The sequence below is a fragment of the Ranitomeya imitator genome, chromosome 6 (genome assembly GCF_032444005.1).
Source record: "Ranitomeya imitator isolate aRanImi1 chromosome 6, aRanImi1.pri, whole genome shotgun sequence".
Classification (NCBI taxonomy): Eukaryota; Metazoa; Chordata; class Amphibia; order Anura; family Dendrobatidae; genus Ranitomeya; species Ranitomeya imitator.
The window spans coordinates 147,095,829-147,114,390 of NC_091287.1; the positions used below are offsets into that span (position 1 = coordinate 147,095,829).

Below are 18,562 nucleotides of genomic sequence, written 5' to 3' on the forward strand. Positions count from 1 at the left end.
TACGCTGATACCTCATATGTGGGGGTAAACCACTGTTTGGGCGCACGGCAGGGCTTGGAAGGGAAGGAGCGCCATTTGACTTTTTGAATGAAAAATTGGCTGCACTCTTTAGCGGACACCATGTCACATTTGGAGAGCCCCCGTGTGCCTAAAAATTGGAGCTCCCCCACAAGTGACCCCATTTTGGAAACTAGATGCCCCAAGGAACTTATCTAGATGCATAGTGAGCCCTTTAAACCCCCAGGTGCTTCACAAATTGATCCGTAAAAATGAAAAAGTACTTTTTTTTCACAAAAAAATTCTTTTAGCCTCAATTTTTTCATTTTCACATGGACAACAGGATAAAATGGATCCTAAAATTTGTTTGGCAATTTCTCCTGAGTACACCGATACTTCACATGTGGGGGTAAACCACTGTTTGGGCACATGGTAAGGCTCGGAATGGAAGGAGCGCCATTTGACTTTTTGAATGAAAAATTATCTCCATCGATAGCGGACACCATGTCGCGTTTGGAGAGACCCTGTGTGCTTAAACATTGGAGCTCCCCCACAAGTGACCCCATTTTGGAAACTGGACCCCCCAAGGAACTTATCTAGATGCCTAGTGAGCACTTTAAACCCTCAGGTGCTTCACAAATTGATCCGTAAAAATGAAAAAGTACTTTTTTTTCACAAAAAATTTATTTTCGCCTCAATTTTTTCATTTTCACATGGGCAATAGGATAAAATGGATCCTAAAATTTGTTGAGCAATTTCTCCCGAGTACGCCGATACCTCATATGTGGGGGTAAACCACTGTTTGGGCACACGGCAGGGCTCGGAAGGGAAGGCGCGCCTTTTAACTTTTTGAATGGAAAATTAGCTCCAATTGTTAGCGGACACCATGTCGCATTTGGAGAGCCCCTGTGTGCCTATGCAATGGAGCTCCCCCACAAGTGACCCCATTTTGGAAACTAGACCCCCCAAGGAACTTATCTAGATGCATACTGAGCACTTTAAACCCCCAGGTGCTTCACAGAAGTTTATAATGCAGAGCCATGAAAATAAAAAATAATTTTTCTTTTCTCAAAAATGATTTTTTAGCCTGGAATTTCCTATTTTGCCAATGGTAATAGGAGAAATTGGACCACAAATGTTGTTGTCCAGTTTGTCCTGAGTATGCAAATACCCCATATGTGGGGGTAAACCACTGTTTGGGCGCACGGCAGGGCTCAGAAGGGAAGGCACGCCATTTGGCTTTTTAAATGGAAAATTATCTCCAATCATTAGCGGACACCATGTCGCGTTTGGAGAGCCCCTGTGTGCCTAAACATTGGAGATCCCCCACAAATTACCCCATTTTGGAAACTAGACCCCCAAAGGAACTAATCTAGATGTGTAGTGAGCACTTTGAACCCTCAAGTGCTTCACAGAAGTTTATAACGCAGAGCCATGAAAATAAAAAAAAAAAATTATTTTCTCAAAAATGAATTTTAGCCCGCAATTTTTTATTTTCCCAAGGGTAACAGGAGAAATTTGACCCCAAAAGTTGTTGTCCAGTTTCTCCTGAGTACGCTGATACCCCATGTGTGGGGGTAAACCACTGTTTGGGCACACGTGGGGGCTCAGAAGGGAAGTAGTGACTTTTGAAATGCAGACTTTGATGGAATGGTCTGCGGGCGTCACATTGCGTTTGCAGAGCCCCTGGTGTGCCTAAACAGTAGAAACCCCCCACAAGTGACCCCATTTTGGAAACTAGACCCCCAAAGGAACTTATCTAGATGTGTGGTGAGCACTTTCAACCCCCAAGTGCTTTACAGAAGTTTATAACGCAGAGCCGTGAAAATAATAAATACGTTTTCTTTCCTCAAAAATAATTTTTTAGCCCAGAATTTTTTATTTTCCCAAGGGTTACAGGAGAAATTGGACCACAAAAGTTGTTGTCCAGTTTCTCCTGAGTACGCTGATGCCCCATGTGTGGGGGTAAACCACTGTTTGGGCACACGTGGGGGCTCAGAAGGGAAGTAGTGACTTTTGAAATGCAGACTTTGATGGAATCGTCTGCGGGCGTCACGTTGCGTTTGCAGAGCCCCTGGTGTGCCTAAACAGTAGAAACCCCCCACAAGTGACCCCATTTTGGAAACTAGACCCCCCAAGGAACTTATCTAGATATGTGGTGAGCACTTTGAACCCCCAAGTGCTTCACAGACGTTTACAACGCAGAGCCGTGAAAATAAAAAATCATTTTTCTTTCCTCAAAAATGATGTTTTAGCAAGCAATTTTTTATTTTCTCAAGGGTAACAGGAGAAATTGGACCCCAGTAATTGTTGCGCAGTTTGTCCTGAGTATGCTGGTACCCCATATGTGGGGGTAAACCACTGTTTGGGCACACGTCGGGGTTCGGAAGTGAGGGAGCACCATTTGAATTTTTGAATACAAGATTGGCTGGAATCAATGGTGGCGCCATGTTGCGTTTGGAGACCCCCTGAAGTGCCTAAACAGTGGAAACCCCTCAATTCTACCTCCAACACACCCCTAACCCTTATCCCAACTGTAGCCGTAACCCTAATCACAACCCTAACCCCAACACACCCCTAACCACAACCCTAACCCCAACACACCCCTAACCACAACCCTAATTCCAACCCAACTCTAAGGCTATGTGCCAATGTTGCGGATTCGTATGAGATTTTTCAGCATCATTTTTGAAAAATCCGCGGGTAAAAGGCACTGCGTTTTACCTGTGGATTTACCGTGGATTTCCAGTGTTTTTTGTGCGGATTTCACCTGTGGATTCCTATTGAGGAACAGGTGTAAAACGCTGCGGAATCCGCACAAAGAATTGGCATGCTGCGGAAAATACAACGCAGCGTTCCCGCGCGGTATTTTCTGCACCATGGGCACAGCGGATTTGGTTTTCCATATGTTTACATGGTACTGTAAACCCGATGGAACACTGCTGCGGATCCACAGCGGCCAATCCGCACCGTGTGCACATAGCCTAATTCTAAAGGTATGTGCACACGCTGCGGAAAACGCTGCGGATCCGCAGCAGTTTCCCATGAGTTTACAGTTCAATGTGAACCTATGGGAACCAAAAATCGCTGTACACATGCTGCGGAAAAACTGCACGGAAACGCAGAGGTTTACATTCCGCAGCATGTCACTTCTTTCTGCGGATTCCGCAGCGGTTTTAGAACTGCTCCAATAGAAAATCGCAGTTGTAAAACCGCAGTGAAATGCGCAGAAAAACCGCGGTAAATCCACGATAAATCGGCAGCGGTTTAGCACTGTGGATTTTTCAAATCCGCTGCGGAAAAATCCGCATAGGACCAGAATACGTGTGCACATACCGAAACCCTAACCCTAGCCCTAACCCTAGCCCTAACCCTAGCCCTAACCCTACCCCTAGCCCTAACCCTACCCCTAGTTCTTACCCCAACCTTAGTGAAAAAAAAAAAAATTCTTTATTTTTTTTATTGTCCCTATCTATGGGGGTGACAAAGGGGGGGGTCATTTACTTTTTTTTATTTTGATCACTGAGATAGGATATATCTCAGTGATCAAAATTCACTCTGGAACGAATCTGCCGGCCGGCAGATTCGGCGGGCGCACTGCACATGCGCCCGCCATTTTGGAAGATGGCGGCGCCCAGGAAAGAAGACGGACGGACCTCGGGCGGCCAGGTAAGTATAAGGGGGGGGAGATCAGGGCACGGGGGGGGCGTCGGAGCACGGGGGGGTGGATCGGATCATGGGGGGGGGTGGATCGGAACACGGGAGGGAGGATTGGAGCACGGGGAAGGATTGGAGCACGGGGTGAGGGATCGCTGTGCGGGGGGGGGGTGGATCGGAGCACGGGGGGTGGGTCGCTGTGTGCGGGGGGGGGATCGGAGTGCGGGGGGGTTTGATTGCAGCACAGGGGGTGTGATTGGTGCACGGGGAAGCGGACAGGAGGACGGGGGAGCGGAGCACAGGACGGAGGGGAGCGGACCACAGATCGGGGGGCTGGGGGGGCGATCGGAGGAGTGGGGTGGGGGCACATTAGTATTTCCAGCCATGGCCGATGATATTGCAGCATCGGCCATGGCTGGATTGTAATATTTCACCAGTTTTTTAGGTGAAATATTACAAATCGCTCTGATTGGCAGTTTCACTTTCAACAGCCAATCAGAGCGATCGTAGCCACGAGGGGGTGAAGCCACCCCCCCTGGGCTAAACTACCACTCCCCCTGTCCCTGCAGATCGGGTGAAATGGGAGTTAACCCTTTCACCCGGCCTGCAGGGACGCGATCTTTCCATGACGCATATGCTGCGTCATGGGTCGGAATGGCACCGACTTTCATGACGCAGCGTATGCGTCAAAGGTCGGGAAGGGGTTAAAGTTCTGTTTTCTATTGTATCTGTGGCGCCCCTGAGGTCCAGTCGCCACAAATGTACTGCACCTCGGTCAGAGGTGTGGTACTCCGCTCTCAGGTAAGGTGGGGGCACTACCCAGGACTCACACACTTATACCCAACACTAGACCTCTCAAGGCTGGGGAGGAGCTGGGTAGAGTGTGTGGGTGGAGAAAGTAGAGAAGGGAAGGAGCCAGAGAGAGTGGTGAGAGTTGAGAGAGAAGAGAGAAAGGACGAGGAGAGTCGTTTGAGGGGACAGAAGGAGCCAGAAGCTCGTCCCCAGACAAACAGGGAAGTGAGAGACAAGGAAGACGGAGTGAAAAAGAAAGGCTTCAGAGAGGAAGAAGGTGTCCTAGGGGTAAGGGTAGTGAGGAATCCACCCGTGGGGCCCGCATCTACGCCGACCATAGTCGGGTGGAGGGATCAGGTCGCAGTGAGGGATCCGGCCCTCAAACTAGTGGATGACTGCAAGACTCAGCTAGCCAACTGGAGGCTGCAGTATCTGCAAGTGTTGCAGCAACAGTCAACACATTCGCCGAAAAGGCAGCCAGATAGGACCAAGGGAACTAGACAGACGTCACCCGACAAGATCCAAGGTTGCTGGCTTGGGACACTGTGTGAAGGCGCAGGAGAGGAAAGCGTGCAGAGAGATGGCCCGCTACTTAAGAGTAATGAATATTCATTTCTCTCCACTCCCATGAGCGTGGAGAGAGGTGAATATTCATTACTCTTAAGTAGTAGCACATGTGACCCCCCCCCCCCCCATCATTGGCTGACTCTGTGCGTGCTATTTATTAGCAATAAATACTCACTTTCCACACACACACACACAGTTCCGGCCTGGGCAGCGGTGAGCATTCCGGCAGCTGTGCTGTGCTTGTGAGCAGCGCATGACGTCCCTGCTATGAGCTGCTTACAAGCATAAAGCAGCTGCTGGTACCAGAGCAAGACGCACGAGGGAGAGCAGGAAGGTAAGTATAATTTTTTTTTTTTATGTTTTTTTGATGGGACCAATCATATCAGGATAGGGATGAGGAAACCATGTATACCAGGATAGGGGTGAGGGGACAATGCAAACCCAGCTTATACTCAAGTCAATAGGTTTTCCCAGTTTTTTTGTGGTAAAATTAGGTACTTCGGCTTGTACGCGTGTCAGCTTATACTGTTATATGGTACTTATTTTCTGCACTGTAGCTAGGAGCTGTGCAACAAACATTAAGGGCATGTACAGAGGATCCTGAAACGGAAGCTTTGGACGCAGTGCATGTTTGCTGTGGCCAAAGCGCTGCCGGATATTCAACGCAGGAGAATCCGCATGTGTTCACTGAACTGTGTGGATTCACCGCGTTCCATACATTCTATGGGTGAAATTTCACTTGCAGAGACCAGTGTCTCCACAAGAGAAACAGACATGCTGCGGTCTGGAGAGATGCGCCACATGTCCATCTCCTTGGGTGAGCCGCAAGGGTCTGTGGACACATAGTGGACATGGGATTTCTTGAAATCCCATCCACTATGCTGTAACATCTGTAACAAGCATGCGGCGTCCAACACGCAGCATTTACTGATAGTCTGCACATACCCTTATGTCCTGATTCATCAAAGTGTTTGTCAGAAAGCCGCTACTGATGAGATGCACCCAATTCATAAAGTGGATTGCGCCTCTTATTCCAGAACGCCTCTCACCAAGACTGGGGTACGAAACGCTAATCTTAAAGAATTGGGGCCCAAGTGCTAATCCGTAACTTCACAGTCGCACTGTCATTCTCAATTATGTAATGTTGAGATTTTGTGATTGACGACTAATTACATGAGAATGTGCTTCCAGCAAATCCTATGCCAGGCGAGAAGTGGAAGCAAATGTTCATCCTACTCATTACAAATTGGTACAGTGCTGCACTACCATCTGCTCATTAAAAACCAAAGACAAGTCATTAATATTAACACGCGAGAAAATGAATTCTTCATTCCTCAACACCCAACACAAGAATACCTGTAAAACTGGTCAGAGAACAGCAGCTGGCACGCATGTGCCAATGAAAGGGAATCTGGCACCAGATTATTGCCACCTAATATAGGAGCAGCAGAATGTAGAGACAGAGACCCTGATTACAGTCATGTGTCACTTACAGGACCGCTTCCTGTAGTTTTGATATAATGACTTAGCAGGAATCATCACTAGAGGACTAGTAATCTCCTGCCAGGTTGTCCTCTATATTCATCAGCTTATATAATCCAGCCCCCACCAATGATTATCAGCTTTCTGTACACACTGAGCGTAAGCAGAAAGCTGCCATTGGTGTGGGCGGGGGTTATACAGTGCTCAGCATTCAGAGAACTGCTAGATCTGCAGCAGAGAAAACAGTAATTTTTATCAAAACTGCAGCAAAAATCCAAGTAGATACATTATTGGAATCAACATCTTAACTTTTCACTAAAGCAGCTAAAGGAAGTCTTGGGCTATGTGCACACGTTGCGGATTTACTGCGGATCCGCAGCGTTTTTTTTCCGCGCAGAAATGCTGCAGATCCACAAAGTGATTTACAGGTACAATGTAAATCAATAGGGGGGAAAAAAAATGCTGTGCTAATGGTGCGGAAAATTCCGCACGGAAAAGGCAGCAGATTGAAAGAAGGAGCAGGTCCCTTCTTTTGTGCGGATCTGCAGACTTTCTGCACCCATTCCATAATAGAAATCTGCAGTGGTAAAAAATGCATAAAATCCACAAGAAAAACGCATCAAATCTGCACCTGCGTTTTCTGCCAGGAGATGCAGATTTTGTGCAGAAAATTCTGCACCCAAATCTGCATTGTGTGCACATACCACGTTTTTGGTACTCTGACCACAGTAAAATGTATGGGCAGAGACCCAGATTTCAGCGATGTGTCACAGAGCTGACTGTCATTTTGGTCATGTTCATTGTACAGAGAAAACTGCCAATCAATGCTGGTGGCGGAGATCTATGGAGATGGCGACTATGATTGGCTTCCTGGCAGCAAGTTTACTAGTCCTCTAGTAATAATCTGCTGCTGCTGATAAAACAGCGACTTTATTAAAACTACAGGAAGCAGCCCAATAAGTGATACATGGTTGGAATCAGGGTCTCTGCCCTTACATCATGCTGCTTTCAGATTAGGAGGCAAAAACCTGGAAACAGATTCTCTTTTACAATGGAGAAAACATAAAATGGTGTAAATAAGACTATCCCCATTTTTTAGTCACATGGTAACACATTTAGAAAGGGTGACCTTTACATCCTGCACCCTTTGAGGTGCTCATGATTCCTAGCATAGACATTGAAGCACGTCATCATATCTATGGTTGGCCTTTACACATTGCCATTGGTGCAATATAAAGCCACAGACTACCATGCACCATAGGCTCGGCATTACGCTTGGTGTATATGCCAGGAAGATCTCTGGCCTATACGCCGAACACACCAGTGCTCCTCTCACACTCTGACATGGCATCATCTACTCTAGAACAGTCCGCTGTATATACGTGTGATCCCCGATCTGCAGCGCCATATGCGACAGGCTCGCCACCATGTTTCCAATTGTAATCTCCCACAAAACAAGAACAGCTGGTTTTTCCTGCACACTTGCACATCTAGGTTGTTAGCTACACTGTCCTGGGAGGCGAACATTACAGGAAACAATTGGGATTACACTAATGTAAATCACCAGTCCTGGATGAGGGGTGTCGCCACAAATAAAAACGCGGGTGAATTGAGGGAGGGGAACAATTGTTTGGCAAGCAATCTGGTGCTGGGGCTGTGAACCAGGGAGCAGAAAAAGCAATGGAAGTACAAATAAATGACCGGAGCAACATTATAAAAGAAGGAACATGGTAACATCACAATACAGGAAACCAAGCACAGGAGATGCCCCATCACCAAGCGGCGGCTACAGTCAGGCATTACCGGCACATTACACCATGGTGATTTGTCAGAAGTGATGAAGTAATTTGTGAGTAATTTGTGGCTGACACCACTATGATGGCAAACATAGCAAACACTTCCCTTCCTGCTTAAAAATTAGTCTGACTAAACAGGATAAGTGATGACATTAATAAGGAGAGAATATTCACAATTCTGAATAAACCACTGGAGGCAGCGACCATACTGTATGTAGTATTATCCTGAAGAGCCACCAGCAGGGAGGATTGTCGGCCAGGTATGGGGTAAACATGGCGCCTCATCTTACATATCAAGGGACAGAACAATTGGCTTCCTGGGCATTACAGATCCTTACATTTATACCATTCACACATCTCAAATCTGGGATTACTAGTTCTAAGGACACAAACTTATTTCAAATGGAAAAAGAAATAAAGGAAGTCCAGTAATCTTCAAAGCTAATATTTAGGTAACGCACTAATGGCCTTCTACACTCCTAAACGTTTCCCTGGGGACCTTAACAAAAGCTGGACAAGCCCTGTAGATGGCCGTCTGCCTACAGCTATTCCAACCCCCTACCTTCTCCATACACGTGCCCTCGGCCAAGCGTGCATATGGCCGGAATAGACTTCCTCCAAACCCACCGATATTATCATGCAGTCTAGTGTGTATGGAGGCATCCCGCCTTCCCCAGACAAAACATGATGGGAGAGAAGTATCTGGTGTGTCTAAGGCCTCTTTCACACTTCTGCACTTCGCAATGCGTCGGACTGACGGACGTTGTGAATTTACTGCACGACGTGGGCAGCGGAAGCAGTTTTTCGACACATCCGCTGTCCATTGTGCATTCCGGGGAGGAGGGGGCGGACGCGACGTACAAAAAAAAAAAGTTACATTGGAACGTTTTTTTGTGACGACGATCCACCAAAACACGACGGATCCGTCGTACGACGGACGCGACGTGTGGCAATCTGTCGCTAATACAAGTCTATGGGCAAAAAACGCATCTTGCGAGCACATTTGCAGGATCTGTTTTTTGCCCAAAACGACGGATAGATTGCTAAAAACGGAAGTGTGAAAGAGGCCTTATTGTGAACTGACAACTCCTTTGTTCCTCGGCAAGATAAACCGCCGCCAGAGGAGTCAACTACGACAATACCCTATATGTGGTGGCACACAACAAGCCTCAGGAGGGCTGTGTGAACAAGTTTTACTGGAGTGCCATATTTCCTCTTCAAAGCCCCTGAGGTAGCAGAGTACAGTGGAAACCCCACAGACCTCACCTCACTACACTCCTCAAAAAGGCATTCATCTAGGGGTGTAGTGGACATTTTCATCCCACAGGCGTAACAGATTCCTTTAACATTGCACTATGAAAATTGTAACTAACCTGAGTTCTTAGTTACCGTATATAGATATAGTTACATGTGGTAAAAAAAAAAATAAAGATATATGGTGTAATGTAGTAATTCATTTCTCCGGAGCCTGGAAATAACTTATATGTGGTTGTATACTCTTGTTTGGGCACACAGCACGGCTACAAAAAGGGAGGAAGCATCATTTAATGCTCAAAATTTGCTGGAATGGATTTCTATCGCCATATTTTATTTACAGAGCCCCTGAGGTAGTAATACAGAGGAAACCACCCCAGAAGTGATCCAATTTTGGAAAATAAAACATAAAGGCATTTATAAAAGGGATATAATGACTATTTTGACCTCCAAAGTGTTTTTTTTATTTTTTATTATTTTTTTTAATTTTGATCACTGAGATATAATCTATCTCAGTGATCAAAATGCACTTTGGAACGAATTTGCCGTACTGCGTATGCGCCCGCCATTTTGGAAGATGGCGGCGCCCAGGGAGAAGACGGACGGACCCCGGCAGGATCGGTAAGTATGATGGGGTGGGGGGGAGCACGGGGGGGGGGGTGAGAATCGGAGCATGGGGGGGGGGGGAATCGGAACGCGGGAGGGGTGGAATGGAGCACGGGGGGGTGCATTGGAGCATCAGGGGGTGGATCGGACTGCAGGGGGGGTGGATCGGACTGCAGGGGGGGTGGTTGGAGCACGGGGGGAGCGGCGCACAGGACGGAGGGGAGCCGGAGCTGTGTACCCGACAGATCGGGGGGCGATCGGTGGGGTGAGGTGGGGGCACATTAGTGTTTCCAGCCATGGCCGATGATATTGCAGCATCGGCCATGGCTGGATTGTAATATTTCACCCGTTATAATAGGTGAAATATTACAAATTGCTCTGATTGGCTTTTGAAAGTGAAACTGCCAATCAGAGCGATCGTAGCCACGGGGGGGGGGGGTGAAGCCACCCCACCTGGGCTAAACTACCACTCCCCCTGTCCCTGCAGATCGGGTGAAATGGGAGTTAACCCTTTCACCCGATCTGCAGGGACGCGATCTTTCCATGACGCCACATAGGCGTCATGGGTCGGATTGGCACCGACTTTCATGACGCCTACGTGGCGTCATGGGTCGGGAAGGGGTTAAAGCATGGCAAAAGTAAGAAGAAAAAAAAAAAAAAAAAAAAGAAGGATTGACCTGATCGCTAAACGGCGTAGCGAGAAAAAAAAAAAAAACGCCAGAATTACGTTTTTTCTGGTTGCTGCGACATTGCATTAAAAACAAATAACGGACGATCAAAAGAACGTATCTGCACCAACATGGTATAAAACATCAGCTTGGCGCGCAAAAAAATAAGCCCTCACCCGACATCCAGAAAAATGAAAACGCTACGGGTATCGGAAAATTGTGCAATTTCTTTATCTTTTTTAGCAAAGTTTGAATTTTTTTTTTTTCACCACTTAGATAAAAAAGAACCTAGACATGTTTGGTGTCTATGAACTCGTAATGACCTGGAGAATCACAATGGGAGGTCAGTTTTAGCATTTAATGAACCTAGCAAAAAAGCCAGACAAAACAAGTGTGGGATTGCATTTTTTTTTTTTTGCAATTTCACCACACTTGGAATCTTTTTCTTGTTTTCTAGAACACGACATGGTAAAACCAATGTTGCCGTTCAAAAGTACAAATCGTCCCGCAAAAAACAAGCAGTCATATGGCCATATTGACAGAAAAATTAAAAAAAAAAAAAAAAAGTTATGGCTCTGGGAAGGAGGGAAGTGAAAAACAAAAAAGGGCTCCGACATGAAGGGGCTAGTCTTTGATAAGTTAATTTCCATAAAATAATCCTCGCTTTTCACAAGACATACTCTATTAGGCGCTAAGACGACAAATGTTTGGGCATTGCCATATCAGATACTTCTAACAAATGTGTGTCCCACCTCGGAGACGAATCCATTATTAGAAAGAAACCCCTTCTTGTGTTGACTACCTAAGAGAAGAATTGACAGCACATGCTCTGCCGAGATCTCGGCTTGGACTCGAGGGCGGATCCCAAAGATGGGACATTCACCTAGAAGACATTTATGACTTCGCTTTTAAACATGTTATAAACGTGAATAACGTTTCAGGGTACATTTATTGGAAAATCAGAAAGGAGATTTACAGTGTTTGGTTGGAGCCATCGCATGGGACGGCATCCTGAATACACGGCACCCACGCATGCAGTGTCATGCTTCAGCCAGCAGCGACTTTCCTTCTCAGTACAGTGAAGACAGGCCTGGCACTTCACAACACGTCCGCTCCCGTCTATTGCGCCACAGAACACAAAGATGATCATGGTCCCATAACAGCTTTCCTGGGATAATCTACAGCAGATTTTCATCTACAGCCATTTGTCCATAGAGAACCACAGCAAATAAAGCAGGAAATTATCAGCAAGGTCCCAGCATCATCATCCTCATTACCCTGCACACATCCCAGTGGGTCCGATTCATCCAAGCACTGCACATAACAGGCCGCTTCATAGGGTTAGATTAGTCTGGCTAAATCCCTGCACTAAGCGTGTTCCTGTGCAGCAGACTGATCAAAGGCTTGGTCCAATAACGAAAAGCATGTGCTCACTGAGCATCAATTGATCGGCAGCGCCCCAGACCAAGCGTCCTACTGTGTCCAAGTCATCAATGACAGCTCCCTGCAAGGGGAAGAGATAAATCAGGGCCTGACAGCTTGTTTATTTCCCATTGGACAGACACATGACTCTTCCTCATGACCTGTACTTTAACAGTGCTCGTAATGATCCAAGCATTAATCTGCACACATAGCTCACATGCCGGCGTTACCCAGGACTTTAGCATTCATCTTACACAAATTAAAACTTCATACACATCAATCACTTCCTAGAAATATTCTCTAAAAGAAGGAAAAAAAAAAAAAAAAATCAATATTGTAACATTGTTGTATTAAGGGGGGAAAAAAGCCACCTTAGGCCTCTTTCACACTTGTGTCATTTTAGATCCGTCGCAATGCTTACCTACCCGCAACCTCCGATCCTCACAAGATCTCCTACTCTACTCCCCTCTTATCTCCTCTTCCCACAATCGTATACAAGATTTCTCTCGCGCATCACCCCTACTCTGGAACCCTCTACCACAACACATCAGACTCTCGCCTACCATCGAAACCTTCAAAAAGAACCTGAAGACCTACCTCTTCAGACAAGCCTACAACCTGCAGTTACCACCGATCGACCAAACCACTGCACGACCAGCTCTACCCTCACCTACTGTATTCTCACCCATCCCTTGTAGATTGTGAGCCTTCGTGGGCAGGGTCCTCATTCCTCCTGTACCAGTTATGACTTGTATTGTTTAAGATTATTGTACTTGTTTTCATTATGTATACCCCTCCTCACATGTAAAGCGCCATGGAACAAATGGCGCTATAACAATAAATAATAATAATAATAAATAATAATGCGTCGTTTTGAGAAAAAACACATCCTGCAAATGTGGATGCGTTTTTTTCCCCATAGACTTTGATCGCAACATATGGCCATACGTCGCGTCCGACGTGCACTGGATGCGTCGCGTTTTGGCAGACCGTCGTCACGAAAAAACGTTCAATGTAACGTTTTTTTGTACGTCGGATCCGCCATTTCCTACCGATCATGTGCGGCCAGAACTCCACCCGCTCCTCCCCGAGACTTAGGCTACTTTCACACTTGTGTCAGTACGCGGCCGTCGCAAAGTGTCGTCGCAACGTACCAATGGACGTTGTGTAAATTCGCCCCGGGGGGCACAGCTCAGCGCCATGGCCCCTGCCACCCAGAGGGGTCACAGCTCAGCGCCACGGCCCCTGCCACCCAGAGGGGGCACAGCTCAGCGCCACGGCCCCTGCCACCTGGGGGGGCACAGCTCAGCGCCACGGCCCCTGCCGCACAAACGTTTACCCTTAAATATATAGAGAAATGTAAGGTCATGAAAGGTGAGCGTACTTTGCATTTCTGTATCACATTTAATGTAGTTCAGCACTCCCAGTGTACAAGATCTACAATGTCTACATACCCTTTGCCACCTGTGAAGACCAGCCCAATATACAGAGGACCACCACATACACATACTGTATAACAAGCACAGTGCACTGGCATACATTTTTATTTAATAATGGGCGCTAGGGAGAACATATATCACTGCCTTCACAGAGACCGACGACGGTCAGACACAGGTCTCATGAACGTATGACCACATAAGGGCCCTGATATATTACAGCCATAGCTTCGATCAGATGCAAGTTCAACCGAAAATTCTCAAATGTTCCCAATGGGAGAAGGGGACGCATTGCTGCCGAGCACATCTGCCAGGGCTTATCCTCTGACACAAAGCAGGGAACATGTAGAATCCCAACAAACCCATGCTGACTTTACATAGACACCTACCATGGGAGGTGGGGAGTGGACACCATCGCTGTCACCCCCTGATACTGCAGAAGAGACCTACAATTATCACAGCCATCACCTATTTGAGCAAATAACACCACGGACACAACTCTCTTCCGGACGCTTACCACATCTATGTAACATTTGCCACCTGCACCCAGTTTGCAATAAACAGAATAGTAATAAAATATGGAACGCAGCCTGCCCAGGCCTTGCCCCATAGTGCTGAAATGTGCGCTCTGCCCGACAGCCACGCTACCTCCAGTGCAGGACACTGCTCATGTTATAGCTTACAGCTGCAGCAAACATTTACATTAGACAGAAGCAGAACACTATGCCGCCACATTAGACACTGCTGGCCTAGCTGCAATCCTGTTCCCCATTTTGTGCCATTTCAACCACCTCTGGGGGCGGGGGGGTCTGTTACACATAGTAAGCACAGTGCTGGGACTGATGTCCGATGGCACTGCTAAACACAAGATCCTGCCCGCATACCCGTTATATACACATGTGCCCTTATTAATGGGGCGACACCTATGACGCCACACAAAAAGATTAACAAGTTTGTACCAAATGTCATAATGAAGGTGTTAGAAATCACGGATGGATGGGATCATCACTGCCTGTACAGGAGAGTAATCGCTCCACAGAAGCAGCCGCTGAGAAACGTGTCAATCACAGAAATCAGACCTTGGGGTGAAACGCTGCAGACGATTACATACGCCGAGAAGGGGACACTCACCGGTGCTCAGAATAACGAGGCTCTGCACCCAGATTGGTGTTAAGACCTCTGATCTGAAGGCAGGGGGGGGGCTTGGAGGGACAATCCGGGTTATTTACAGACAGAGCGGAGGATCAGTGTAATCTGACAGTGGCTAGTAGAGCCTCCTGCCGGCCCACATTACCAGCTACTCTTGTGATCTACAAGTTTGGAGTGACATCATGCCGCCATGATGACGTTGTGCCAGGTGTAATCCAAAGAGGGGTCTGGGACTTTGGGAGGCTCACAGGTCCTGGATGAGGCTGCCGGACCAAGGTCTATACATTTTGGCTCATCTCTAGTTGCCCGGGATTCAATGCTGGCAGCATGGCCCAGAGATGGACTGTCAGCACAGTGATGGGAGCGGAAAAACAAAATCAACCTGCAGGCAACACACCTGTCACCTACTAACCCTCAGGGTCCTCAGCAGACACTTGGCGACACGTCACAGGCTCCAGCGTTACCCTGGAGCAACAAACAGCCAAAACTCAACAATGCCCAAAATATCCTCAATACCGGGGGGTGTACAGCGTACCCCACAAACTCCCCTACTGCAGCTGTAATCAGTTCCGGATTTCTGGAAAAACATTTCTGTGGAAAGTGATCTGGTAGAGGGGATTATTTCCTAATAACAGGCAGAGCAGGAGCTGTGGGGTCTGTACAGCGAGGGGCACCGCGACGTTGGGCACATCTTTACAGCTCGCCGTCCGCCATCATCGCAGAGCTCGGATTTTGATGCCAAATACGACAGTAGAGTTACGACTTGTCGCTTGTGACGTGAGAATCCGACTCATTGGGAAACATGGCGTGGCGCCCTAGGAGGTCATTACATGCCCCTTACCTGCCCAGCTCATGCCCGGGGCACATGGTGTAGCGACTGCTGAATGGCTGGCATTGGATGGGGGTGCTGGGGTCTCCGAGAAGCCCCGGCCTGTCAGGACCCTTCCTGTCCTCCGGCCGCCGTGCTGGCCTCGGGGTCCGGCAGCATTTCTCCATCATCCCATTTTCCTCTGGGACCATCCTAGAGCCAACTGTGGAAGATGGAAACCGTCAGTAAGTCAGTGACTGCAGGGCCACAGCCCGGGCACCCTCCCCCTGCCGGTGGGTAAGAACTAATGCCCGGTCACACACCGGGCAGTGCACTGTGGTAAACATACCCGTCTCCTCAGCCGCCTTCCTGCTGGAGCTCCGCTGGCTGCAGTCGTCCCGTACACACAGGCGGACACACACCTAACACACGCGACCACAGCGGCGACTGACTGAGCGACGCGGCTCAACTTCGCATTCAGGGATTTCAAAATGACCACGCCCTCAAGGCGTGTCCTCCTCTCACGGCAGGTTCTCACGGGGAGCAACGGAAAGAAGGCGTGGCTTACCGTCAATCAAACTGGGCATGCTTCTCAGTGCGTGCGCAGTGTTACCTGCGGCCGAGGCTTGTCCTATAGAGGGCGCTACAGCACGCGTGCGCAGTGTTACCTGCGGCCGGGGCTTGTCCTATAGAGGGCGTTAAATCGCTGCGTGCTGACTGCCGAGTGCCGAGGTGGAGGGAGGAGGTGCATGGTGCAGGGGCAACGCTGACCGCGGCCGGTGTGCTGAGTCCCGATGTACCGGCGTCCTGAGTCCCGATATACCGGCGTCCTGAGTCCCGATGTACCGTCGTCCTGAGTCCCGATGTACCGTCGTCCTGAGTCCCGATGTACCGTCGTCCTGAGTCCCGATGTACCGTCGTCCTGAGTCCCGATGTACCGTCGTCCTGAGTCCCGATGTACCGTCGTCGTGAGTCCCGATGTACCGTCGTCGTGAGTCCCGATGTACCGTCGTCGTGAGTCCCGATGTACCGTCGTCGTGAGTCCCGATGTACCGTCGTCGTGAGTCCCGATGTACCGTCGTCGTGAGTCCCGATGTACCGTCGTCGTGAGTCCCGATGTACCGTCGTCGTGAGTCCCGATGTACCGTCGTCCTGAGTCCCGATGTACCGTCGTCCTGAGTCCCGATGTACCGTCGTCCTGAGTCCCGATGTACCGTCGTCCTGAGTCCCGATGTACCGTCGTCGTGAGTCCCGATGTACCGTCGTCGTGAGTCCCGATGTACCGTCGTCGTGAGTCCCGATGTACCGTCGTCGTGAGTCCCGATGTACCGTCGTCGTGAGTCCCGATGTACCGTCGTCGTGAGTCCCGATGTACCGTCGTCGTGAGTCCCGATGTACCGTCGTCGTGAGTCCCGATGTACCGTCGTCGTGAGTCCCGATGTACCGTCGTCGTGAGTCCCGATGTACCGTCGTCGTGAGTCCCGATGTACCGTCGTCGTGAGTCCCGATGTACCGTCGTCGTGAGTCCCGATGTACCGTCGTCGTGAGTCCCGATGTACCGTCGTCGTGAGTCCCGATGTACCGTCGTCGTGAGTCCCGATGTACCGTCGTCGTGAGTCCCGATGTACCGTCGTCGTGAGTCCCGATGTACCGTCGTCGTGAGTCCCGATGTACCGTCGTCGTGAGTCCCGATGTACCGTCGTCGTGAGTCCCGATGTACCGTCGTCGTGAGTCCCGATGTACCGTCGTCGTGAGTCCCGATGTACCGTCGTCGTGAGTCCCGATGTACCGTCGTCGTGAGTCCCGATGTACCGTCGTCGTGAGTCCCGATGTACCGGTGACCTGTATGCCGACTAATAAGTGGAGGACACAGAGTTTGCAGTCTTTTACCTGGTTTACTGGTGGTAGCAGTCCTCAGTCCAGGGTGCCAGGTGCAGGGTAGCTGTAGTCTGGCCGGCTTGGAGGCAAGAAGGGATCCCACTTCAGGTGAGGTCTGTAAGGCTAGGTTCCCATTGCGTTAATGGGAACGCGCTAACGGACAGCGTTGCACGGCGAAATTAACGCCGTGCAACACGTCCGTTAGCGCGCCCATTCACGGCAATGGGAACGTGCAGCACTAGCACATGCTATGTTCGGCACGCGCTAGCGACGCGCCGGTGTTTTGTGGCGCGCCGCGGATGCTGCTTGCAGCGTCCGAGGCGCGCCCGCGGTCCGTTCCCCACTCTCGCAGATCGGGGATCTGCGAGAGCGGGGACGTTACTGCGACCCCGGTAAAAACATTGCGTTTGCGCAATCTGCTAGCACTAGCGCTAAACGGATTGCACTAACGCAATGTGACCCTAGCCTAAGGCTACGTTCACATTAGCGTTTCCCGACGCAGCGTCGGGAAACGCAGCGGCGACGCAAGCGTCATGCTCCCCTATATTTAACATGGGGGACGCATGGACATGCGTTGTGCGACGCATGCAGTTTTTTTGCCGCAAGCGTCGGGCAAAGAAAACGCAACAAGTTGCATTTTTTTTTTGCGTCGAAATTTCTGCAAAAAACGACGCTTTTTTTATTTGCGTTGTGCGTTGCGTCGCCGACGCAGTGGCGCACAACGCAAATGTGAACGTTGCCTTAGCCTTTCCTACTTGCGTCAGATGGCGAGGTCCCTGCGGCTTAAAGCTTGCTGACAGGGTCCCCCCTCTCCTGTCCTAAGACAGATGTCTGTACCATAGGCAGTTTGAGCCTGTTTCTAGGATCTCTTAGATGACCCGGCTCTTAGGCTGTGTGCACACGTTGCGTTTTTTTCGCGGTTTTTTCGCGGTTTTTCCCGATAAAAACGTTATAAAACCGCAAAAAAAATGCATACAATAAGCATCCCATCATTTAGAATGAATTCCGCATGTTTTGTGCACATGATGCGTTTTTTTCCGCGAAAAAAAC

At 49.0% G+C, this 18,562-nt stretch overlaps 1 protein-coding gene across 1 annotated transcript in view; it reads right to left on the reverse strand.

The window, feature by feature from the left end:
• Positions 1-16,281, reverse strand: part of STK17A (serine/threonine kinase 17a) — a 51,785-nt gene extending 35,504 nt beyond the window's left edge. The window contains exons 1-2 of the mRNA XM_069730182.1: positions 15,984-16,281; positions 15,668-15,857 (exon numbers count right to left, since the gene is read on the reverse strand). Coding sequence (XP_069586283.1) covers positions 15,668-15,846 — 179 coding nt within the window. The 5' untranslated portion in view covers positions 15,847-15,857; positions 15,984-16,281. The remainder of the gene's footprint in view (positions 1-15,667; positions 15,858-15,983) is intronic.
• Positions 16,282-18,562: the final 2,281 nt, after the last annotated feature.